The following is a 25,794-nucleotide window of genomic DNA, read 5'->3' on the forward strand; positions in this document are numbered from 1 at the left end:
TCGCATGTGTAAGGGCATTTTCATGGAACTTTGTGACTTGCTTTCCCCTGCCCTGAAACACCATAATGCCAAGATGAGAGCAGCCTTCACAGTTGAGAAGCGAGTGGCAATAGCCCTCTGGAAGCTTGCAACGCCAGACAGATACCAGTCAGTCGGGAATCAGTTTGGAGTGGGAAAATCTACTGTGGGGGCTGCTGTGATGCAAGTAGCCAAAGCTATCATTAAGCTGCTGCTACTTAAGATTGTGACTCTGAGGGTACGTCTACACTACAGGATAAATTCGAATTAGCTAAAACCGATTCTATAAAACAGATATTATAAAGTCGATTGTGTGCGTCCACACTAGGCACATTAATTCGGTGGTGTGCGTCCGTGGTCCGAGGCCAGCGTCGATTTCTGGAGCGGTGCATTGTGGGTAGCTACTGTAAAAGAATGAGGCCAATAACGTCGATTTGCGTCCACACTAACCCTAAATCGATATAGTAATATCGATTTTAGCGTTACTCCTCTCGTTTTGTAGGAGTACAGAAATCGATTTAAAGAGCACTTTAAATTGATATAAAGAGCAGTGTAGTGTGGACGGGTGCAGCGTTAAATCGATTTAATGCTGTTAAAATCAGTTTAACAGCGTAGTGTGGACCAGACCTGAGAAACGTGCAGGTCATAGTGGATGGCTTTGCTGCAATGGGATTCCCTAACTGTGGGGGGGGGGGGTGGGCGATAGATGGAACCCATATCCCTATCTTGGCACCGGAGCACCAGGGCACCCACTACATAAACCGCAAGGGGTACTTTTCCATGGTGCTGCAAGCACTGGTGGATCACAAGGGATGTTTCACCAACATCCTCGTGGGATGGCCGGGAAGGGTTCATGACACTCGCGTCTTCAGGAACACTGCTCTGTTTAAATGGCTCCAGCAAGGGAATTACTTCCCAGACCAGAAAATAACAGTTGGGGATGTTGAAATGCCCGTAGTTATCCTGGGTGACCCAGTCTCCCCCTTGATGCCATGGCTCATGAAGCCATACGCAGGCAGCCTGGACAGTGGTCAGGAGTTGTTCAACTACAGGCTGAGCAAGTGCAGGATGGTGGTAGAATGTGCATTTGGCCATTTAAAGGCGCGCTGGCGCACATTACTTACTCGCTCAGACCTCAGCCAAACCAATGTCCCCATTGTTATTGCTGCTTGCTGTGTGCTCCACAATCTCTGTGAGAGTAAGGGGGAGACCTTTACGGTGGGGTGGGAAGCTGAGGCAAATCACCTGGCTGCTGATTACGCGCAGCCAGACACCAGGGCGATTAGAAGAGCACACCAGGAAGCGGTGCGCATCAGAGAAGCTTTGAAAAAGAGTTTCATCACGGTCCAGGGTACGGTGTGACTGTTGTGTTTGTTTCCCCTTGATGAACCCCCCCGTTGATTGACTCGTTCCCTGTAAGCAACCCACCCTCCCCCTTCAATTACAGTTTGCTTAAGGAAATAAAGTCACTATTGTTTAAAAATCATGTATTCTTTATTAAAAAGTCATTATAAAAAGAGGGAGAGAAATGACAAGGTATCTCGGGTGTGGTTTGGGAGGAGGATAGAAGGGAAGGAAAAGGCTACTACAAATATTTCAAAGTAATGACAGCCTTTTGGTTGGGCTGTCCACGGGAGTGGAGTGGGCGGGTGCATGAAGCCTTCCCCCACGCGTTCTTACACGGCTGGGTGAGGAAGATATGGAACACGGTGAGTGGTGAGGGTGGTTACACAGGGGCTGCAGCGGCACTCTGTGACCCTGCTGCTGTTCCTGAAGGTCCACCAGACGTCGGAGGATGTCAGTTTGATCACGCAGTAGCCCCAGCGTTGCATCCCGCCACCACTGATCTTCCTGCCGCCACCTCTCATCTCGAGCGTCCCTCCTCTCCTCACATTGGTCCCTCCTGTCCTCACATTCACTGGCATCTTTCCTGTAATTGGATACCACATCCTTCCACTCATTCAGATGAGCTCTTTCATTGCGGGTCACTTCCATGATGTCTGAGAACATTTCGTCTCACGTCTTTTTTTTCCTCCGCCTTATCTGAGCTAGCCTTAGGGATGGAGTAGGGAGGCTTGATAAATTTGCAGCTGCATGAAGGAGGGAAAAAAGGGAGAGAAGTATTTAAAAAGATACATTTTACAGAACAATGGTTATACTCTTTCACAGTGAACAACACTATTCACCTTACATAGCACATGTGATTTCACTACAAGGTCGCATTTTGCATCTTAATATTGAGTGCCTGCGGCTCTGGTGTTACAGATCTCACAGATGCAGGTCCGGACAGCAGAATTCAGCTTGCATGCAGCCATGGTAAGCCACTGTCTTTCGTCTTCTGCAGCCTTCATATACACAGTGCCCTCCTTTCCCAAATACCAAGCAAAGCCCGTTCAGTGCTGCTTCTTTCCTGTTAACATGCAGCAGCAGAAACCACCCCCCCCATCCAATTCTCTGGGATGATCGCTTTACCCCTCCCTCCACCGCGTGGCTAGTATCATGGAAGATCACTGCTAAACATCCCCCTTTCCCCCCCCACCGAGTGGCTGGCAGCAGGGAAGATCCCTGCTAGCCAAATGCGAAAAAGCTCAGGGCCGTTACCCCTCCTCCCCTCCCCATGCTTGGCTACCTGCAAGAAAGGATTTCTTTTAAGCAACAGGCAAACAGGCCAGTAGGAATGGTCATGTCTGTCCCCTTAATTAAATTTCTGAATTTCAACCAGGTTACCATGAACGATATCACTCTCCTGAGGATAACACAGCTAGATAAAGAACGGATGTTGCTTGAATGCCAGCAATCACCGGGACCATACGCAGCTAGGCTTTGTCATGCAATGATACCAGATTACTTGCTACACGCATGGTGTGGTCAAGTGTCCTACCATGGTGGATGGAATAAGGCTGCCCTGCCCAGAAACCTTCTGCAAAGGCTTTTGGAGTACCTCCAGGAGAGCTTCATGGAGATGTCCCTGGAGGATTTCCGCTCCATCCCCAGACATGTTAACAAACTTTTCCAATAACTGTACTGGCCGCGAATGCATCCCAAGTCCTTAGGGCAAATCAATCATTAAAAAACGCTTGCTTTTAACCATGTTTTATATTTACAAAGGTACACTCACCAGAGGTCGCTTCATGGCTTCATTGTCTGGGCTACTGGCTTGGGAGGGCTGGGAGGGTAATTCCGTCTCGGTGAGAAAAAGCTCCTGGCTGTTGGGGAGAACGGTGTGCTGTGTGCTCTCTGCAAGCTCGTCCTCCTCTTCCTCCTCCTCATCTTCCCCATCCGCAGAATCCTCAGACATGGCTGAGATTACCACCCCCACCTCGGAATCCACGGACAGGGGTGGGGTACTGGTGGTGGACCCCCGTAGAATTGCATGCAGCTCAGCGTAGAAGCGGCATGTTTTCGGCCCTGCCCCGGACCTTCCGTTTGCTTCTTTGGTTTTCTGGTAGGCTTGTCTGAGCTCCTTAACTTTCACTCTGCACTGCACTGAGTCCCTGGTGTGGCCTCTCTCCATCATGGCCTTGGAGATTTTTTCAAATGTTTTTTCATTTCGTCTTTTGGAACGGAGTTCTGTTAGCACGGATCCTCTCCCCATACAGCGATCAGATCCAGTACCTCCCGTGCGGTCCATGCTGGAGCTCTTTTTCGATTCTCAGGAGACTGCATTGCTACCTGTGCTGATGAGCTCTGCATGGTCACCTGTGCTGGTGAGAGCTCCACGCTGGCCAAACAGGAAATGAAATTCAAAAGTTTGCGGGGCTTTTCCTGTCTACCTGGCCAGTGCATCCGAGTTCAGATTGCTGTCCAGAGCAGTCACAGTAGTGCACTGTGGGATACCGCCCGGAGGCCAATACCATCGATTTGCAGCCACACTAAGCCTAATCCGATATGGTGATACCAATTTCAGTGCTACTTCTCTCGTCAGGGAGGAGTACAGAAACCAGTTTAAAAAGCCCTTTATATCAATATAAAGGGCCTCGTTGTGTGGACGGGTGCAGGGTTAAATCGGTTTAACGCTGCTAAAATAGGTATAAACGCATAGTGTAGACCAGGCCTTAGAGATCAACAAATTTATTTGGACATAAGCTTTCATGGGCTAGAACCTACTTCATCAGATGCATAGAGTGGAAAACACAGTAGCAGGTATAGTACATGAAAAGATGGGAGTTGCCTTACCAGGTGCAGGGGTCAGTCTAACAAGACAACTCAATTAACAGTAGAATACCAAGGAGGAAAAATCACTTTTGTAGTGGTAATGAGGGTGGCCCATTTCAAACAGTTGGAGTAACAGTAACAGTAGGAGGAAATTAGGATGGTAAAATGAGGTTTTGTAATGACTCATCCACTCCTAGTCTTTATTCAGGCCTAATTTGATGGTGTCCTGTCAGTGCTCCCTCCCCACCCTGGGTAACACTTCACTACTGCTAGGTAGGACTTACCATTAGCATGGTTAAAATTAACAATAGTTCATCCCCTCATTATTTTGTCCACCAATTAGGTCTAATGTCCAACACACCAACTGTGGTCCATTAATTTCTGTTTTCCTCATGTTTACACACGTACACAAGTGACTGCAGGATTAGGGCTTTCAAACAACGTCTGCCAGCACCAGATGCCAGGCAAGCCTCTCTGATGTACTGTGGGGAATTTTGACTCCACAACATACATTTATTAGGGTAAGTGAAGGGCATGTGGGAATCGGGGCTCTTAGGCCCATCTGAGGGGATGCAGAAAAGTCCAAGCCCAATCTCAAACCAGCTGGAGGCTGTAGCAGCAGCAAAGGATGAGACGCAGCCATGGCATCCCAAGGACTTTGCCAGCTTGACAGTGACTGGATCTCAGACAGAATTTCCAGGAACTGCTTTTCCCTTTGCCAGCCTGTGCCCCATGCCCCTCGCTCAGACACACAATACAGAGGGAGGCAGCTGACGCTCCAGGACTACCTGCGACAGCAGAACACTGGACTCAGTGATCCAGCTGGCCATTCTAGTCCTACGTCTCTGTCAAGGCTGATTCCCCACTCTGGCACTCCAAGTGCAGAAGGTGGGACCCGCAAGGACTCTAAAAATTTATACTGGCCTCTCCAGGCTGGTATTAAACTCCCAAGGTCACAGCTTCTCTCTGACCTTGGATGGGTAGATGCTGCCACCACTGTGACGAAGCGGGGGGTTTTCTTGGGTTTTCTGTGTTTTCCAGTGGTTACATGCAGAAGGAGGGGGACTCAGTGTCCCCAGGTGTTACTGGTTTAACGAGGGGAGGGGAGAGGGAGTTTGTTGTTACAGAGGACCGGAGAGGGAACTTGGGACCCCAGCCAATGGCCTAGAGAATGGAGACCCCAGCGACTGATGACCTGACAACCCGGAGACCCAGCTCAGGAGACACAGCCGGTTCTGGCCAGTGGGGGACAATGGGCTGCGGGGAGAGGACCCCGGTGACCTGACCAGCCGGTTGGAGCCAGAGGAGGGCTGTCATAAACAGATAGTTAAGGGTGAATGTCTCTTTTACCTGTAAAGGGTTAACAAACAGGGAACCAAACACCTGACCAAGGGACCAATCAGGAGACAAGATACTTTCAAATCTCAGTGGAGGGAAGCCTTTGTTTGTGTTTTTTGGGTTTTGCTTTGTTCTCTCTTGGTCCTGGAAGGGGCTAGACGTGCAACCAGGTTTCTTGCCAATCTCCCTGCTACAGTCTCTTATATATTCAGAATAGTGAGTATCTAGTAAGGATCAGGCGGTTATATTCTTTTTAATTGGTTTTCCTTTATTTGCAAATGTGTATCTGGCTGGTAGAGTTTTAATGTGTATCTGGCTGGTAGAGTTTTAAATTGTATTTCTGCTGGAGGAGGCTTTTTCTCCAGTTTCTAGAAGCTGACAGACACTGTAATATTCTATCTTCAATTTACAGTGATTTTCTTTATTCTTTTTTTCTTTTATTAAAAGTTTTGCTTTTAAGACTTGTCTGATTTTCCCCCTTGTTGAGGCTCAAGGGAATTGAGTCTGCACTTACCAGGGAAGGAGAAGGGAGGGGAAGGGTGGAATCCTTTTGTTTTAGATTCACGGAGCGTGAATCTGTCTCTCTCTCCAGGAGACCTAATTTCTCTGTGTTGTGATTCAAGGAGTTTGAATGACAGTGATCTTCCAGGGTAACCCAGGGAGGGGAAGCCTGGGAGAGGCAACAGTGAGGAAAGGGGTTTACTTTCCTTGTGTTAACATCCAGGGGGTCTGGGTCTTGGGGGTCCCCAGGGAAGGTTTTGGGGGGACCAGAGTGTATCAGGCACTGGAATTCCTGGTTGGTGGCAGTTTATCAGATCTAAGCTGGTAATTAAGCTTAGAGGAATTCATGCTGGTACCCCAACTTTTGGACTCTAAGGTTCAGATTGGGGAAAGATACCATGACAAGGGCTGAGAGGAGAGGAGACCCAGGCCTTCCTGTTTTACGACCCTGTTTACCTGGAGAGAAGACAATGGACAGAGGGGGGGCTTGGGGCCAGGGATATTGGAGGCCCAGCTGGGAAGCAGGGGGGCTCTGGGCTGGAGAGGGGGAGCAGGCAGAGCCCACCTGGCTGCAGGGGAACTGGGATGTGCTGTTATTGTGAAAGGCCAGGCCTAAGGCCCTGAGAGTTTCCTGTGCTGGGTTCAACTCTCAATAAACCCTCCTGTGTTACGCTGGCTGGGAGTCGCTCCGGGCTAGAGAACAGGGTTGCCTCAGCCCCTTTGGGGGTGAGGAGGCCCAGGAGGTCCAGAGCACGTGGACTCCCTAAGGGGGACCACAGCAGAGACGGGTGTGCTAAGGCTCAGAGAGGTGCGGCTCCAGGAGGTGGAGGGGCCTGACCCCGAGAGAGAGTGGACCCCCGAGAAGGGCTGTCGCACTGAAAGGGGCACCGCCCACAGACCGCATGGGGCCAAGAGTGGGCACAATCTGTGAGTCTGTGACAACCACCCAAGTGCAAAAACCCCTTTGAGAACCCAGGATAGCACACTTGGGAATTCCTTCCTGTGGGGCACCCTCAAGCCCTTCCTCCCCCCGCCTCCAGGGAAGAGCTGAGAAAGAAAACAAAAGAAAATCAGTTGATACCACCAGCTAATTAAACAACATGCACAAACCTCCTAGGACACAAAGATCCAATCCTGTTCCTAAAAAAAAAAAAAAAAAAAAAAGGTAAATTTAATTAAAAACCGAAAGACATTACATTTGGAACTTGGGCTTTTTGCTAGATTTAGAAAAAACCACCCAGTTACAAGGATTAAGCATCAAGCTAGCTCTCTTTAGCTCCAGCTTAAAGGTTACAAGCAAAGCAAAAGTACCTGGGGTTAGCACAGAGAAGTCCACAAGCCATAAAGAAATAAAAGAGATAAACCTAATCGCATCTTCCTAGACATTTCCTGGGCTACTTACACATCTGGGGTTTCAAATAAGTAGTTTCTAGGTACGATCTGGTGATTTTTCATACCTGGCCCAAAGTTTTTCACACACAGTTTCAGCCCTGCCCCTGCTCTCCGGGAGAGCAACACAGACAGAGAAAGGAGAAGTCCCCCCGCCGCCCATTTTAAAAAGTTCTAGCCTTCCCATTGGCTCTGTTAGTCAGGTGCCCATTCTCTTCCTTTTACCTATGGGCTTATTAACCCTTGACCGCAGGGGTCTCAAAGCCCCAGCCCGCAGGCATCTGCGGCCCGAGAACCCCCCGCTGCGGGCGGCCTGCGGAGGAGAGACGCATGCAGACACGCTGCCCAATGTCTGCTGCAGGCACCGCCCCCCGCAGCTCCCATTGGCTGGGGGAGAGGGACAGAGACACCATCACCAGTCACCGCGCAGAGTCAGTCATGGAGGCAGCGTCACTTTTTTCCACAATGAATACAAACAAGTCAAAATACTGAACACAACTGTCTGGTGCAGACCTTGCTGCAGTCCTGAAGGTTTCAACTGCTCAGTCACTGAGGCCAAACCTCAGCAAACTGACAGAACTGAAGTGTGGCCAGGTGTCTGACAAACTCTAAAAACTCTCTGGCAGGCTGTGACCTTATGAGTGTGATAGAATATCTCATTGAAAGGTGACAGGGCCAGAAAGAGTTAATTAACTCACCTCACCGACTGACCTGACCCATGGGTGAACCTTAAGGACTGGTTACGAAGATCTGTAAATGAACAGAGCTTTGAAATGCTAGTCTGCCTTGGTAGAGATCTCAAGGGTAGATGTTTGCTCAGGTCTTGTGATGTAAGCAAACAAGTCTTGTCTATTGCTATAATTTTAATTCAAAGATCAAAAAAGGAATATTAGCATTTATGATGATACTGAAGTGAAATAGTATTTTTGTCTATGTGTTTCTTTGAAGGTTGTGGTAACCTGTATCTGAACTGTTTAACGGATAAATTACCCTGTGCTAATTGCCAGGATGTTTGGGAGAAGGAGTTAAGCCTATTGTTTTCTCATGTAAATGTATAAGAACCATGGGACACGATCCTTCATCATCTCAGATCTCCTTTGGGTTTCAAGAAGGGGAAACCTTAAGCCACAAGGATTGAGATCCCCAGTCATTGACTGGAGTCACCCTGAGTACCTTGAGGTTCAGATACACAGCAGAGATGAGCTTGTAGTTGCCAAAAGTCCTGTTTTTGTAATCATAGTAGTTTTATATCCCCAACCCCCAGCAAATTTGTTCCTCCCAACAAAGCCTTAACTTTCCGCTTGTATCCTTTATGAATTAGAGTAAAGCGGACTACGGGTTTTTCTTCAGTGCTGTTAAGACCCTGAATAAACATAGTAGAACTTGTGGGTACATGCGGTACATTGGGTTTAATAACGGAGATTTGAGCTCCGGTGTCCAACAGGAAAGATACAGGGGTGTGAAGGGGTTTGGGACCGGCTACCAATAGGGTGTAATATGGTTGCTCATTCCAAGGCTCCGTGGAGGCCGGGGCGCACCCGGCCTCTACTCGTTTTTTGTTCTTAAATAATCGTCCCAGTCCTTCCATCCTAACTGTTTCCCCAGGTTTTGTTGTTGAGAGTTAGACATCTTCCGCAGTGCTTCCTTGGGCATCCCCTTATGTAACAGGAACCCAAAAAGCGCCCTTTCGGCCTTGGTACATTCAGGGTGCTTAGGCTGACCCTTATTAACAGGGTTCTCAGCTGGAAGGGCTGAGATGGGGCTCTTGGGGGCTTGTGGCATCCGAAGACGGGACATAGCCTCATATAAAGTAATAAGAGGTCGCCCAACCCAACCATGCAGCAAAAGGGTTCCCCCTGTGTCAATTGGTGGGGCACCATCTATGGCTAAGTCCACTGCATCCCTGTTGACCGGGATCTGGGTGGGGTCCCCGACATAAATGAGCGGCGTGTTGGATTGGGCTTGCTGCGGATTCAAGCTCAAGGGCACCGTCTGTGGGTCCCACATTACGATGGATGCCCCGGCAATAGCCCATATGATTTCATGGGGTGTATTTATGCTGCCGGGAGGTATATACATGCCCTTAAAACTGCCCTTCATGGCTAAAGAGGCTGCGGCTGGTGTAGTAAGTGGCCAGACCCCGTTTCTTAAGAGGTTATGGCCTGAAAATCCTCCCGACCAGGTGGACGTTTTGGCCAAGAGACTAGCCTCCTCCCTGTTCACTATCTCTGCCCCATGATCCAGGGCCAGACGGCCCAGCCAAACGAGGGCGGGCTCGCTCTCCCCACGCCTGGTGTCTACCATAAACTCCTTCAATTCTGCCTTAGTCCGGGTACGATATTCGGTGGTAGTAGTAATTTGGCCTGTATTAGAGTCCACCTTGCTTTTTGTAATAGCAACAGGCATTGCCTCCATCTGCATCTCCTTCTCAGGCGCAGGTGGGGCTGAGGGGAGAGCAGAATAGATCGAAGGGGGAGGGGGGGCTTCATAGGGGGGTGGGTTTCCACCAGCCTGACTCCCATCCTCCTCCTCCTTGTCACTCATCTCGCTTTCTGCGCTATCGGTGCCGTTCGCGGCGGCCTGTTTAGCGGCAAACATAGTGCTTCCATGAAGGACCGCACAGAGGTCCAGCGCTTTGTTTAGTGCGCTGAACAAGACCGTGGACGTGTCTTCCGACTTATACTCGTCCGGTCTAAGTTTCTTTGACCACTTGGTCTCAAGAACTGAAGTCAAATCTGTCTGTATATTGATCTTTTAACCAACACTCTCTCTCTCTTTTCTTTTTTAATACATTTTAGCTTAGTTAATAAGAATTGACGATAGCGTGTATTTTGGGTAATATCTAAATTATAATTAAACGTGGGTATGTGGCTGATCCTTTGGGATTGGAAGAACCTTTTCTGTTATATGATAAGATTTTCAGGAATCATCATCATATCTGACGTGTGTGTCTGGACAGAGGCCTGAGGCTGGGTACTTTAAGGGAACTGCGTTGTTTGAACTTGTAAGTAACAGTGAGGTATTATAGACTCATAGACTCTAGGACTGGAAGGGACCTCGAGAGGTCATCGAGTCCAGTCCCCTGCCCTCATGGCAGGACCAAATACTGTCTAGACCATCTCTAATAGACATTTATCTAACCTACTCTTAAATACCTCCAGAGATGGAGATTCCACAACTTCCCTAGGCAATCTATTCCAGTGTTTAACTACCCTGACAGTTAGGAACTTTTTCCTAATGTCCAACCTAAATCTCCCTTGCTGCAGTTTACGCCCATTGCTTCTTGTTCTATCATTGGAGGCTAAGGTGAACAAGTTCTCTCCCTCCTCCTGATGACACCCTTTTAGATACCTGAAAACTGCTATCATGTCCCCTCTCAGTCTTCTCTTTTCCAAACTAAACAAACCCAATTCCTTCAGCCTTCCTTCATAGGTCATGTTCTCAAGACCTTTAATCATTCTCGTTGCTCTTCTCTGGACCCTCTCCAATTTCTCCACATCTTTCTTGAAATGTGGTGCCCAGAACTGGACACAATACTCCAGTTGAGGCCTAACCAGCGCAGAGTAAAGCGGAAGAATGACTTCTCGTGTCTTGTTTACAACACACCTGTTAATGCATCCCAGAATCACATTTGCTTTTTTTGCAACAGTATCACACTGTTGACTCATATTAAGCTTGTGGTCTGCTATGACCCCTAGATCTCTTTCTGCCATACTCCTTCCTAGACAGTCTCTTCCATTCTGTATGTGTGAAACTGGTTGCTCCTTCCTAAGTGGAGCACTTTGCATTTATCTTTATTGAACTTCATCCTGTTTACCTCAGACCATTTCTCCAATTTGTCCAGATCATTTTGAATTTTGACCCTGTCCTCCAAAGCAGTTGCAATCCCTCCCAGTTTGGTATCGTCCGCAAACTTAATAAGCGTACTTTCTATGCCAACATCTAAGTCGTTGATGAAGATATTGAACACAGCCGGTCCCAAAACAGACCCCTGCGGAACCCCACTTGTTATACCTTTCCAGCAGGATTGGGAGCCATTAATAACTACTCTCTGAGTACGGTTATCCAGCCAGTTATGCACCCACCTTATAGTAGCCCCATCTAAATTGTACTTTCCTAGTTTATCTATAAGAATATCATGCGAGACCGTATCAAATGCCTTACTAAAGTCTAGGTATATCACATCCACCGCTTCTCCCTTATCCACAAGGCTCGTTATCCTATCAAAGAATGCTATCAGATTAGTTTGACATGATTTGTTCTTTACAAATCCATGCTGGCTATTCCCTATCACCTTACCACCTTCCAAGTGTTTGCAGATGATTTCTTTAATTACCTGCTCCATTATCTTCCCTGGCACAGAAGTTAAACTAACTGGTCTGTAGTTTCCTGGGTTGTTTTTATTTCCCTTTTTATAGATGGGCACTATATTTGCCCCCTTCCAGTCTTCTGGAATCTCCCCCGTCTCCCATGATTTCCCAAAGATAATAGCTAGAGGCTCAGATACCTCCTCTATTAACTCCTTCAGTATTCTAGGATGCATTTCATCAGGCCCTGGTGACTTGCAGGCATCTAACTTTTGTAAGTGATTTTTTACTTGCTCTTTTTTTTATTTTATCTTCTAAACCTACCCTCTTCCCGTAAGCATTCACTATATTAGACATTCCTTCAGACTTCTCAGTGAAGACTGAAACAAAGAAGTCATTAAGCACCTCTGCCATTTCCAAGTCTCCCGTTACTGTTTCCCCCTCCTCACTGAGCAGTGGACCTACTCTGTCCTTGGTCTTCCTCTTGCTTCTAATGTATCGATAAAAAGTCTTCTTGTTTCCCTTTATTCCCATAGCTAGTTTGAGCTCATTTTGTGCCTTTGCCTTTCTAATCTTGCCTCTGCATTCCTGTGTTATTTGCCTATATTCGTCCTTTGTAATCTGACCTAGTTTCCATTTTTATATGACGCCTTTTTATTTTGTAGGTCACGCAAGATCTCGTGGTTAAGCCAAGGTGGTCTTTTGCCACATTTTCTATCTTTCCTAACCATCGGAATAGCTTGCTTTTGGGCCCTTAATAGCGTCCCTTTGAAAAACTGCCAACTCTCCTCAGTTGTTTTTCCCCTCAGTCTTGATTCCCATGGGACCTTACCTATCAGCTCTCTGAGCTTACCAAAATCCGCCTTCCTGAAATCCATTTTCTCTATTCTGCTGTACTCCTTTCTACCCTTCCTTAGAATTGCAAACTCTATGATTTCATGATCACTTTCACCCAAGCTTCCTTCTACTTTCAAATTCTCAACGAGTTCCTCCCTATTTGTTAAAATCAAGTCTAGAACAGCTTCCCCCCTAGTAGCTTTTTCAACTTTCTGAAACAAAAAGTTGTCTGCAATGCAGTCGAGGAACTTATTGGATAGTCTGTGCCCCGCGGTGTTATTTTCCCAACATATATGTGGATAGTTGAAGTCCCCCATCACCACCAAATCTTGGGCTTTGGATGATTTTGTTAGTTGTTTGAAAAAAGCCTCATCCACCTCTTCCACTTGATTAGGTGGCCTGTAGTAGACTCCCAGCACGACATCACCCGTGTTTTTTACCCGTTTTAGCCTAACCCAGAGACTCTCAACAGCATAGAAGCTGTTCTGTGCTGGTTGGTAAATCTAAGTATTGGAATAACCACCAGCATTTGGGATTTGTCTGCCCAATTTTGTTTGCAGTTTCACCCTGACTGAGTGACCTCAGCTGGCTCCCACGGGCAGCACCGTCACAGGCGAAGAATTGTATAAAGTTGTATTGTTAGTGTCACAGCCCTAGGCAGCTTTTGCCCTGGCCTCCATGTTCAGGAAACGAGCATGCACGTACTCTCAAGCGAGAAGCTTTACCCGAAAGTTACTGTTGGGGCTAGGCAAATTTTGTGGTCAGCCATTTCCAGGAAACACCCCTCTCCCCCGAGGGTGGTAACGAGGCACCTGCAAATCTCCTAATTAGGAGAAACCTGGCCAAAAAACTGAACACGTCATTACCCTTATCAATTGCCCACCGTGCAAGCAGTGGGCAGGGAGAAAACGCAGAAACCTGTATCCGTAACCGAGCCTGATCAACTCGAGGTCTCCCTCGGCTCCGTGTTCTCAGAAGCCAACCCGTCTGCCGGTGGTAATGAAACGTTTGTGGTTTGTGTGTGTAAGTATGCCTAGCTGCTAATTCTGCTAATTCTGCTAACTAACTGAGCCTGTAATAGTGTTGTAAGCCGGAGACGAAAGCCGATTCCAGCCGCCCCAAGGCTCCTGCTAGGGGAAACCCGCTAACCAGGAAACCTTGAATGCAAGGGGGATTGGCTGGAGTCTCACGGCAATCTTTAACTGTCTTATTGCATTTTTTTTACTTAGACGAGTAATTGCATTTATGCTTAATAATAGCACCAATAGCACCTTTACTAACCCTTGGAAGGACCTGAATAACTACTGGGACTTAGAGCGGTACCAGGGTCAGCTTCTGTTTGTAATTGCAGTATTTTTATTATTTGTTCTAGTATTATATTGTAGGCCCAAGTTGTAACTAGTATTAAGTTGTTCCTCATCCTCACTTGTGACCCATTCAATAAACCCTCAATTTTAACCCCACGATTCATTGTTTGCGTTATCCCCATTGCTACCTTCGGGGCACTTGTCAACCCTCCCGAGGACATCCAGTGATCGAGCATCCCCCCTATCCCAACGCTCATTACCCGGTAGATAACGGGCACCTTGTGACCATATCGGTGGAGCGAGGGGCGAGAGTAATCAGTGATCAACATGTATAAAGAACAGGAATACTTGTGGCACCTTAGAGACTAACAAATTTATTTGAGCATAAGCTTTCATGGGTTAAAACCCACTTCATCGGATGCATACAGTGGAAAACACAGCAGGAATATATATACACACCAAGGACATGAAAAAATGGGTGTTGCCATACCAACTCTGACGAGAGTGATCAGTTAAGGTAGGCTATTATCAGCAGGAGAAAAATAAACGTTTGTAGTGATAATCAGGATGGCCCATTTCCAACAGTTGACAAGAAGGCACCTCTTGCCCTTCCTGGCTTTAAACAACTTTTGCAACCTCATTGTCATGCTGGCTTGTGGATTTCTGCCCTGTTCTGTCGCTGTCACGTGCTCATGCACACGTATCCCACTGTGGAGAAGCCAGCGCCCACCCGCCCCAGAGATCACATGGGCCAGCGTCCCCACAGCTGACTGTAAGGTGATGGTCTGGGGGAGCCAGAGCCATGGGGCAGGTCTGTGGCTATGTCATAAACAGATAGCTAAGGGTTAATGTCTCTTTCACCTGAAAAGAAGTAACCTGAAACACCTGACCAAAGGACCAATCAGGAAACAAGACTTTTTAAAATCTGGGTGGAGGGAAGTTTGTGTCTGAGTTCTTTGTCTTGTGTCTGTCCCTCTCGGCTATGGGAAGGATTTTCTATCACCTGGCTTTCTAATCTTCTGTTTCCAAGTTGTGAGTACAAAAAGATAAGACAGTGGTGTATATATATATATATATATATATATATATATATATATATTTGTATTTACATGTGTGTAGTTGCTGGAGTGTTCTGAATTGTATTCTTTTTGAATAAGGCTGTTTATTCATATTTCTTTTAAGCAATTGACCCTGTATTTGTCACCTTATACAGACAGACCATTTTTATGTACTTTTTCTTTCTTTTTATATAAAGCTTTCTTTTTAAGACCTGTTGGAGTTTTTCTTTAGTGGGGGACTCCAGGGAATTGAGTCTGTAGCTCACCAGGGAATTGGTGGGAGGAAGAAGTCAGGGGGAAAAGAAAATCTCTGTGTGTTAGATTTACTAGCCTGACTTTGCATTCCCTCCGGGTGAAGAGGAAAGTGCTTTTGTTTCCAGGACTGGGAACAGAGAGGGGGAGTCACTCTGTTTGGATTCACAGAGCTTGTGTCTGTGTATCTCTCCAGGAGCACCTGGAGGGGGGAAGGGAAAAGGTTTATTTCCCTTTGTTGTGAGACTCAAGGGATTTGGGTCTTGAGGTCCCCAGGGAAGGTTTTTCAGAGGGACCAGAGTGCCCCAAAACACTCTAATTTTTTGGGTGGTGGCAGCAAGTACCAGGTCCAAGCTGGTAACTAAGCTTGGAGGTTTTCATGCTAACCCCCATATTTTGGACGCTAAGGTCCAAATCTGGGAATAGGTTATGACATGGTGGTAGCGGTGGGATAGATAAAATCCAAAAGCCAGTAGGAATATTATATTTTTCTTTTCTCTGCTAGGGGATTTTAAGCAAAAAAAAAAAGTTTGGTTTCAAAAGAAACCACAGAAAACTTTTTTTTTCTCTGCTCTCTCTTGCAGTTTTTGGCTTGCATTTTAAGCAAGGAACCATTAAGCTGTGACAAACAGGTCTTTTGTCAGACAATAGCACTCCCATTGAGAGTCATTACCAGCACTATACACATGCAAATAAAGTGGTTTTTCTGGTTTACTTTACATTGAAAAGATTAGCTAGAAGAAGAAAGGAAAAAAGGCACTGTTGCTAGGCAGACCCCAGGAAGCAACAGAAAACCTGCAGTTCAGAAAATAAACACCGGAGGGCACCCCAACACAAAAAAACAAAATGTCACAAAAACCAAAAGCAGTACAGCTGAAAGCAATTAAAAAACAAATAGAACTGCTAAAAACACAAATGGCCAAAGATGAGGCAACTCACAAACAAAAAATGAAAAGGCTACAAAAACAAAAAGAAGCCAACAATGCAGCCCACCAACAAGAGTTGGAAAAACAGAGGATGACCCACCAACAGGCCATGGAATTAGAAAAGGCTAAGCAACCTGCTCCAGCCAATTCTAACAACCCTTCGCCAGTACTTGTTCCACATCACAGGAAATTTCCCACCTACAAGGCAGGTGATGACACCGAGGCCTTCTTGGAAAATTTTAAAAGATCCTGTCTTGGGTACAGCATCCCTGAAGACCAGTACATGGTAGAATTGAGGCCACAGCTCAGTGAACCTTTAGCAGAGGTGGCGGCTGAAATGCCTAAGGAAAACTTAAACGATTATAATCTTTTTCAAACCAAGGCCAAATACAGAATGAGGATAACCTCGGATCATGCCCGTCGGCATTTCAGAACCCAAAAGTGGAAACCAAATGTGTCATTTCCCAAACACGCCTACTATGTTGGAAAAAACTATGAGGCCTGAATATCAGAAAACAATGTTAAATCCTTGGAAGAACTGCACCTCCTCATACAAATGGAGTGGTTCTTGGATGGTGTTCCTGAGGACATAACACGGTACATACAAGATAAAAAACCCAAAAATCTCACCGAGGCGGGGGAGATTAAAGCCAGATGGATGGAAGTAGCAAAAAGCAAAAAAGCTACTGTCAAGAAAAACAAATACCCCAGGGGGCACACCAACCATAAACCCTACAGCCGGGAACAGCCAAAGACCCCACATACAACCCAAGTAAAGCCACAGACGCCCTATTCTTCCACCTCACCAGTCTCCAGTAACTCACCTCGACCCAGTGACCCATCAGATGGAAGATGCTTTAAGTGTAATGAACTGGGACATATCAAGGCCAACTGTCCAAAGAACGCCATCCGAGTGCAGTTCATTACACCACCATCACCCAAAAGATCCCCAGGCCCAGATGCCTCTCAAATACCCTTGGAGCAAAGGGAAAATTTGAGAGTGGGCGGAAAGAAGGTTACTGCATGGAGAGACACGGGGGCACAAGTGTCAGCTATCCACCAATCCTTCGTAAACCCCAAATTCATCAACCCAAAGGCCCAAGTGACAATTTACCCCTTCATGTCACAAGCGGTAGACTTGCCTACAGCTGAACTGCCTGTCCAGTACAAAGGCTGGTCAGGAATGTGGACTTTTGCAGTCTATGACAACTATCCCATCCCCATGCTACTGGGGGAAAACTTGGCCAATCAGGTGAAGCGGGCCAAAAAAGTGAAAATGGTTACACGTAGCCAAACCAGGCAAGCTTCCAGACCCATTCCTGTTCCTAAGCCGTCCATAGACGCCCTGTCTGTGTTACCAGAGACCCAGACAGAAATAGTAAACCCGAATTCCATGCCAACCACTGAAACAGCCACAGCACCTCCAGTCCCAGGCCCAGAACTGGAACAGCAACCAGCACCAGCAATTGCAACCACATCTTCAAACTCAACGCCAAAGGGCGCCAGCAAGCCAAAACTGGCAGAAGCAACAGACAGCCATACCCAAAAGACTCAGCCAGAGCCTAAAATACCCTCAGGTGCACCAGCGGGGAGCGGTTCACCAGCAACGGAAACAACCCCATCACCTACATCGCTTCCAGAGGGACCAAGCCCAAGTCCACAGTCTGAGGAAAAACTGGTGACCCCAGCCTCAAGGGAACAGTTCCAGACTGAGCAAGAAGCAAATAACAGTCTTCAGAAAGGTTGGGCGGCGGCACGAAGCACCCCACCGCCTCTCAGTTTTTCTAATCAATCCCAGTTTGTTATAGACCAAGGACTTTTATACAAGGAAATTATTTCTGGTGGACACCGGGAAAAATGGCAGCCGCAAAAACAGTAGTTAAAAAGTGTTCTTAAAATGTAGAAGTCTGTTAGTTATATACTTAGTGGTATATGTAAAGGTGCATGTGTTGTATTAATCTGTTTCTTTTAAAGTCTAGGAGGAAATCGCCACCGGTGAGCTTCCTCACTGTCTGCAATTTGGGGGGCGTGTCATAAACAGATAGCTAAGGGTTAATGTCTCTTTCACCTGAAAAGAAGTAACCTGAAACACCTGACCAGAGGACCAATCAGGAAACAAGACTTTTTAAAATCTGGGTGGAGGGAAGTTTGTGTCTGAGTTCTTTGTCTTGTGTCTGTCCCTCTCGGCTATGGGAAGGATTTTCTATCTCCTGGCTTTCTAATCTTCTGTTTCCAAGTTGTGAGTACAAAAAGATAAGACAGTGGTTTTTATATATATATATATATATATATATTGTATTTACATGTGTGTAGTTGCTGGAGTATTCTGAATTGTATTCTTTTTGAATAAGGCTGTTTATACATATTTCTTTTAAGCAATTGACCCTGTATTTGTCACCTTATACAGAGAGACCATTTTTATGTACTTTTTCTTTCTTTTTACATAAAGCTTTCTTTTTAAGACCTGTTGGAGTTTTTCTTTAGTGGGGGACTCCAGGGAATTGAGTCTGTAGCTCACCAGGGAATTGGTGGGAGGAAGAAGTCAGGAGGAAATCTGTGTGTGTTAGATTTACTAGCCTGACTTTGCATGCCCTCTGGGTGAAGAGGGAAGTACTTCTGTTTCCAGGACTGGAAATAGGGAGGGTGGAGTTTCTCTGTTTAGATTCACGGAGCTTGCTTCTGTATATCTCTCCAGGAACCCAGGGAGGGAACACGTGGAGGGGGGAAGGGAAATGGTTTATTCCCCTTTGTTGTGAGACTCAAGGGATTTGGGTCTTGAGGTCCCCAGAGAAGGTTTTTGGGGGGACCAGAGTGCCCCAAAACACTCTAATTTTTTGGGTGGTGGCAGCTTTACCAGGTCCAAGCTGGTAACTAAGCTTGGAGGTTTTCATGCTAACCCCCATATTTTGGACGCTAAGGTCCAAATCTGGGAATAGGTTATGACAGGCTAAGACCTTCACCATGTGAGGTGGGTTTGGACCCTCAGCCGCCCCCAGATTCTCAGGTGGTGACACTAGCCAAGGGCTCTGGAGAAAGGTTACACCACCAGCACGCCCATTGGTGGCTGGGTGGGCAGTAGCAGGGTCTTCTCCTTTGGGTTGGCGCCCATGCTGACAGCCCCTCTAGCCAAGAGGCAGCCCACGTCTTCTTGGGACTCGCCCTCTGTCCGGGTCATGGGTTGCCGGGCAAATCAAGTCCAGTGCAATCACATTCTGGAGGCTCCATCCTAAGTCTGCAGCCTGACCTCAGCTCTACTGGCCTTCCAGCCCACATCTCCAGGGGGTCCTCAGTGGACGAGAGTGGAAGCCAGGCCTACCCTCTGCTCTGCGTTCCAGCCCAAGGACCCTGGAGCAAGGAGCTAAGGTCCGTCTATTCAGCTCCCGTGTCCGTCCTGGGTTACTTCCCACCTTCGCCTGTCTCTGGGCCTGTCTTACAGCCCCTTCCTGGTCTCACTTGTTACCTGTCAGCTCTGTGTTCTCGGAGAACCAGGGACCCAGCCTGTCTGACTCACGAAAGACCCCCCGCCCCCCGCCTGTGCTTGAATGAAAATGAATCAGAAGAAAGACTTACAAAAAGCAATGAGAATGCAGTGGGAGACACACTAAACCCTTCTGGACAAGGGTGACAGGATTAAAGCAACTCCCTTAGCCTCATTTGCATTGAAGATGGGACAGGGAGGCATCTCAATTAGCATGCAGAATGGAGAACAGAGACTCCAAGGCAAGAGCTGCACAGAACTCTGGGACCAGGAGAGCAGGGCATGATGGGGTGGGAGGAGAGGATAGCTCAGTGGTTTGAGCCTCAGCCTACTAAAACCAGCGTTGTGAGTTCAGCCCTTAAGGGGGCCACTTAGGGATCTAGGGCAAAATCAGTACTTGGTCCTGCTAATGAAGGCAGGGGGCTGGATTCAATGACCTTTCAAGGTCATTTTCAGGTCTTGGAGATAGATATATCTCCAATTATTTATTTATTTTTATCTCTGCTCCAGATGTTAATAGAATCACAAAATATCAGGGCTGGAAGGGACCTCAGGAGGTATCTAGTCCAACCCCCTGCTCAAAGCAGGACCAATCCCCAACTAATGAACCCACCTGCACACACCCAGCTCAGTAGTTACCAGACCAATTCTAGTAATAAATCCCTTCTTGGGATCCAAAATAGTGAAGCTCCCTAATTGCATTGTGAGCTCCCTCCGAGGAACACTGCCCATAGCCAGGAATGAGCAGTTCCCATGTCTAGCCTGAAGAAAACAACCTTGTTATTCTCCCTTGAGCCAGCAGTTTACCCATAAACAGATCAAGTGTTCTCCCTTCATCTTCTCCTGACTGATTGTGCTGGGGGCTCTGCCTGCCTCCAGCACTCCAGCGGACCCTCAGTTAGGGTGACCAGATGTCCCAATTTTATAGGGACAGTCCCAATTTTTGGGTCTTTTTCTTATATAGGCTCCTATTACCCCCACCTCCTATCTCAATTTTTCACACTTGCTGTCTGGTCACCCTACCCTCAGCTACCACCACCATCTGGGACCCCCGATTGATTAAAGCTTCAAGGAGTGATGAGAACCCAGCTTTCTCTCTCGGTGTAGCCTTCTGACCCTGACTTGTGGGATCAGTGAGAGTTTTCTAAACCTGACTTTTATCATTTGTCACGGAGTCCCCAGGCGATGCTCTGGAACTGCTCCCCACCAAGCCAGGCAGGACTTTGGGGAGCCTCCTCTCCCTTGGAGCACACTTGTTCAGGGCAAGAAGCTCACACGTCTTCACCTCCTGGGTCTCTCCTTGGAGCATTCAGCATCCTCTGCCCCTCCGGGCGCTTCCCACAGCGAGCCCGCCCCAGTGGGGTCCTGGGGGGGCCACGGGGTCCTGCACCCCACTTTGCAGTCAGACGTGACTCTCAGCCAGCCAGTAAAACAGAGGTTTATTAGATGACAGGAACAGGGGCTAAAACAGAGCTTGTAGGTACAGAGAACAGGACCCCTCGGCCGGGTCCATTCTGGGGGGCAGTGAGCCAGACCCCCCATGTCTGCCCTCAGCCAGCTCCAGACTAACAACCCCCTCCAGCCCCTCCTCTCTGCTCAGCTCCTTTCCCGGGCCAGGAGGTCACCTGATCCCTTTGTCTCCAACACCTTCAGCTGGCACCTTTGCAGAGGAGGGGCCCAGACCATCAGTTGCTAGGAGACAGAGGCTCAGGCATTTAGGTGCATTGGCCCTTTGCTCTGCCAGATACTTAAGAACTGCCATGGGGACACTGAGGCACAAACACAATATTCAGAGAAAACATTAAGAACATTCCTAGTTCATCACATCATCAAATTGAAGTTAGATTTAATATTATCCTTGTTTTGCTTGTTTGGCTCCCCTACATTTATTCCCGGCAATAAATAACTTTCATGGTTAAGCTGGTTGCTTCTCTCTCTCTCTGTCTCTCTCTCCCCTTTGTGGGTGTTTTTTGGCTTCCTCATTTTCTCTGCAGCAAAGCTTCTCGTACCTATGCTAAAGATTCCTGCAGCGCCCAAAATCCTGTGGGGTTTGCTCATCAAGTGGGTTACTACCAGGGCAATTGCAATTAGGGTGACCAGATGAGAGGGAGAAAATATCGGGACAAATGGGGGTGGGGGGTGTCTGCCAGCAGACCCGAGTGCTGCCGGCGGAGCAGCTAAATAAATAAATAAAAGGCGAGTGCTGTCGGCGGAAAGAAATATCGGGACAAATTGCGTCCCGACCAAAGATTGGTCGGGCCGCAGGACAAACACCTAAATATGGGGACGGTCTCAATTTTATCGGGACGTCTGGTCACCCTAATTGCAATGTGAAAGTGGGGATAGGGATGTGCTGAACCTGGAACATATGAGGGTGGCAGCTTGAACGTGTGTGTGTGTGTGTGTGAGAGAGAGAGAGAGAGAGAGAGACAGACAGACAGAGATTCTGTGGCTGTGGTAACACCCTCCTCTGCAGGCCCACAAGGAAAGGAGATGAGCTACAGTGAGCACACTGTGAAGGGCCTAGGCCAGGCCTACCAGCCCCAGGGGGCTCTGGCGTAGGGTTGCCAACTTTCTAATTGCACAAACCCAAACACCCGCCCCCTGCCCCGCCCCACCCCTCCCCTCCTCTAAGACCCTGCCCCAATGCAGTCCATCCCCCACTCCGTCACTCACTTTCCCCCAACCTCACTCACTTTCACCAGGCTGGGGTGGGGGGGTGGGGGTGGGGGATAGTGTGACCAGATGTCCTGATTTTATAGGAACAGTCCCAATTTTTAGGTGTTTTTCTTATATAGGCTCCTATTACCCCCCAACCCATCCTGATTTTTCACACTTGCTGTCTGGTCGCCCTAGGTGGGGGATGGGAGGGGGTGAAAACTCCAGCTGGGGGTGTGGGTTCCAGAGTGAGGCCAGAAATGAGGGGTTCAGGGTGGGAAGGGGGCTTCAGGCTGGGGCAGGAAGTTGGGATATGGGAGGGGTGAGGGCTCTGGCTGGGGTGTGGGATCTCAGGTGGGGCTGGGGATGAGGGGTTTGGGGTGCAGGAGGGGGCTCATGGCTGAGGCAGGGGATTGGGGTGTGGGAGGGGGTGAGAGGTGTGTGTTCTGGGAGGGAGTTTGGGTGCGGGACGATGCCCAGGGCTGGGGCCGTGGGTTGGCGTGTGGCAGGGGTGTGGGAGGGGGTGAGAGGTGTGTGTTCTGGGAGGGAGTTTGGGTGCGGGACGATGCCCAGGGCTGGGGCCGTGGGTTGGCGTGTGGCAGGGGGTGGGAGGGGGTGAGAGGTGTGTGTTCTGGGAGGGAGTTTGGGTGCGGGACGATGCCCAGGGCTGGGGCAGTGGGTTGGCGTGTGGCAGGGGGTGTGGGAGGGGGTGAGAGGTGTGTGTCCTGGGAGGGAGTTTGGGTGCGGGACGATGCCCAGGGCTGGGGCAGTGGGTTGGCGTGTGGCAGGGGTGGGGGCTTTGGCTCCTGGAAGCATCCAGCAGTCCGGCTCCTTGGCTCGGGGTGGCCAAGTGGCTCTGTGTGCTGCCCCTGCTTGCTCCCACAGCTCCCATTGGCTGCAATTCCCAGAGTCGGCGTTTGGGGTGGGGCGTGGGGACAGCGCGTGGAGACGCCCTGGCCGCCCCTGCACGTAGGAGTGAGACATGCCGGCCACTTCCAGGAGCCACACAGAGCCAAGGCAGGTAGGGAGCCTGCCTTAGCCCCGCTGCGCCGACAACCGGACTTTGGCCTATTAAAATCTCCCAGATTGCCTAGAATAGTCATCGGGAGATTGAGGCCGATTCCAGGAGATTCCTGGCCAATCTGGGAGAGTTAGCAACCTTACCCTGGGGTCTAGTAGTCTCAGGATAGACCCTGCCCCTAACCCAGCCCAGCCTTCCTTCACAGGGCTAGCGCTACAGGGCCACTCCCTCGCCCGGTCAGCCCAGCTGAACTGGGCTTTTCTTCTTTGAACTGGTCCCGCTCAGGGCCGGCTCCAGGCCCCAGCGCGCCAAGTGCGTGCTTGGGGCAGCATGCCGCGGGGGGCGGCAGGCGGCTCCGGTGGAGAATCCACAGGCACGCCTGTGGGAGATCCACCGGAGCCGCGGGACCGGCGAGCAGCAGAGCGCTCCCCGCAGCATGCCACCGGGCTTGTGGCGGCAAAATGGCTAGAGCTGGCCCTGGTCCCGCTGGCCTGACAGCCTCCGCAGGTGTAATGGGGCCGAGCGGACTGAGCCCACAGGCTCTCATTAACCCCTGTCCAGCCAGCATGGGGACTGTGCCGCCCATCACACCGTCCTGGCCTGGTCCACCATTGGGATCCAGGCCCTCTCTCTCAGAGAGTGGCTCACTGAAATGCACTCCATGGGTTCCTCCAACGCTTTGGAAGGTAAAGCTGGTGCAGAGCAGAACAGTTTTCTGGGGAGACAGTTTCGTGGGCAACTGATCTCTGGTTAACCCGCCACTGGATGGGACCGTCATGCCCACGATCTCTGCAATAGGATGGTGTTGGAGGGCCGGTCTTGGGTCACTGTAAACACGAATGTCACATCGCTGGCTGCACCCTTGACCTCTGCGCTGCCAGCACCGGGGACTAAAATCCTGCTCCCACTCTTGTGCAACCTTGTGGCTGCCACCTCTCACAGCCCTGGTAGGCTGAACTCCCTCCTTAGCCCAAAGAAGAGAGGCAGAGCCTCTCCAGTAATGGTTATTCCAAGCTGAACAGTCAGGAGCAGCCATTGCACCCTTAGGAGGATCACACAGGGATTGGGAACCTTGCCCTGCTACCTGCCCCAAAGAGTTGCTGTGCAGGGAGTCCCACAGAGCTCTTACCCCAGCTAGGGAGCGGTTCAGCTGAACTGCTGAGAATATTTTTGTAAATTTCAGCATTGTGCACAAGACCTTGTTCTGGCCATTCCTTGAGGTCAAGTGCAACCTGTGGGCACCACCTCTTCCAGACTCCCAGTCCGCATTCCACAACCTCCCCACTGCACGCTCGGCCCTGGGAAGAAAGAAATGATTTAGTGCAACAGTGCAGTGGCTCTCTGGTCTGCCCTCCAGCATTAGAAGTGCTGTTCCTTTCCTCTCTCTGGCTGTTGGACTCCAGGTTTAGGACTGAATTTCCCTTAGTAGCTACTCCACTCTCACTCCTCTACGTCAGCTGGTTTTGGAGCTTTGTATGTTTCCTTTCCCTTCACTTTGCACATCAGCCTCAAGTTTGATCAGAGCTAAATCAAGGAATTGAGAATCAAAGGAAGAGCAAAGAAAAACATCAAGCAGCTCCCCAGTGCCGGGGCAGGGGCAACCTTCTGTGGTTAGTCCAGCTGGCCAAAAAAGTCTCTGGGAACGCCTGGCCTAGGGACAGCTTTTGTACTGGCTGAACTATTTAGGTTTGGGGTGGGATTGATTTTTGTACCAAGCTAGTTATACCAGTACAACTCCAGATGTGAATGCGGTTCTACTGGCCTGGAGGTACGTTATACCAGTAAAGGGTTATTTCCCTTCCCATACAGGACTAGCTATGCGGCTCTGGGAGCCTTTGCTCTGGGATAACTGGGCTGACACTAGTAGGGTTGTACTGGAGTAACTATGCCAGTATTGTATAACTCGTCTGTAGAAATTAGCAGGGGGAAATCACGGCTAGGAATGGCCACATTGTCATGACAGAAGCAGCTCTGCAGACCAGCTACACTGCACAGTCCAAAGTCTGAGACTTGTGACAAGGGGATAAATACAGCTGAAGTCCTGCTGCATGACAGAGAGGGCTCCTGGGAGTTGTTGCATATGATCATCATGTCTCATGGAAAGTCCTAGAAAGGCTGTCATGGGATGCAAGAATTCGAGGATTGAAGCACCGTGATGCCAGTCAATGTGGCTTTATGGGAAACAGATTTTGTCAGACAAACTTGCTATTGTTTTTTAATGAGATTACGAGTCTAGTCTGTGATGCTGGCAGACCAGGTGCCAGCTCATGCCAAAATCCCCAGGTCTGAAGTGAACACCGACAAATCCATGGCTGGAATCAGCCTGGCTCCCCTGAGTGTTAGGGTTGTTAAGACAGGTCCTAGGATTATAAGAATGTGTCTAATGTTTAGACTTTACTGAATGCTGGTGAGTTGCTGCCAGGATTAAGCTCAGGGCATGTCTACACTGGCAGAGTTACACTGTTAGTCCAGTCTGGGCAGAGTTACACTGCCAGTGTAGACATGTAGCTTAGGGTTTGAACGGTAACCAATGAAGGGAACTGAATTCC

At 48.8% G+C, this 25,794-nt stretch overlaps 1 protein-coding gene across 4 annotated transcripts in view; it reads right to left on the reverse strand.

Annotated features, from left to right (window-relative positions):
• Positions 1-1,496: 1,496 nt before the first annotated feature.
• C3H2orf81 (chromosome 3 C2orf81 homolog) overlaps positions 1,497-25,794 on the reverse strand; it is a 44,817-nt gene continuing 20,519 nt past the window's right edge. For 2 of the 4 annotated variants that reach the window (XM_050944920.1, XM_050944918.1), the window contains 2 exons: positions 7,123-7,152; positions 1,497-2,108 (listed from right to left, as the gene is read on the reverse strand). In XM_050944920.1, coding sequence (XP_050800877.1) covers positions 1,994-2,108; positions 7,123-7,152 — 145 coding nt within the window. In that variant the 3' untranslated portion in view covers positions 1,497-1,993. Of the gene's footprint in view, positions 2,109-7,122; positions 7,153-7,323; positions 7,740-25,794 lie in introns of those variants that run through there. The other 2 variants (XR_007773283.1, XR_007773282.1) reach the window with 2 other exon arrangements.

Source organism: Gopherus flavomarginatus, chromosome 3 (genome assembly GCF_025201925.1).
Source record: "Gopherus flavomarginatus isolate rGopFla2 chromosome 3, rGopFla2.mat.asm, whole genome shotgun sequence".
Lineage (NCBI taxonomy): Eukaryota > Metazoa > Chordata > Testudines > Testudinidae > Gopherus > Gopherus flavomarginatus.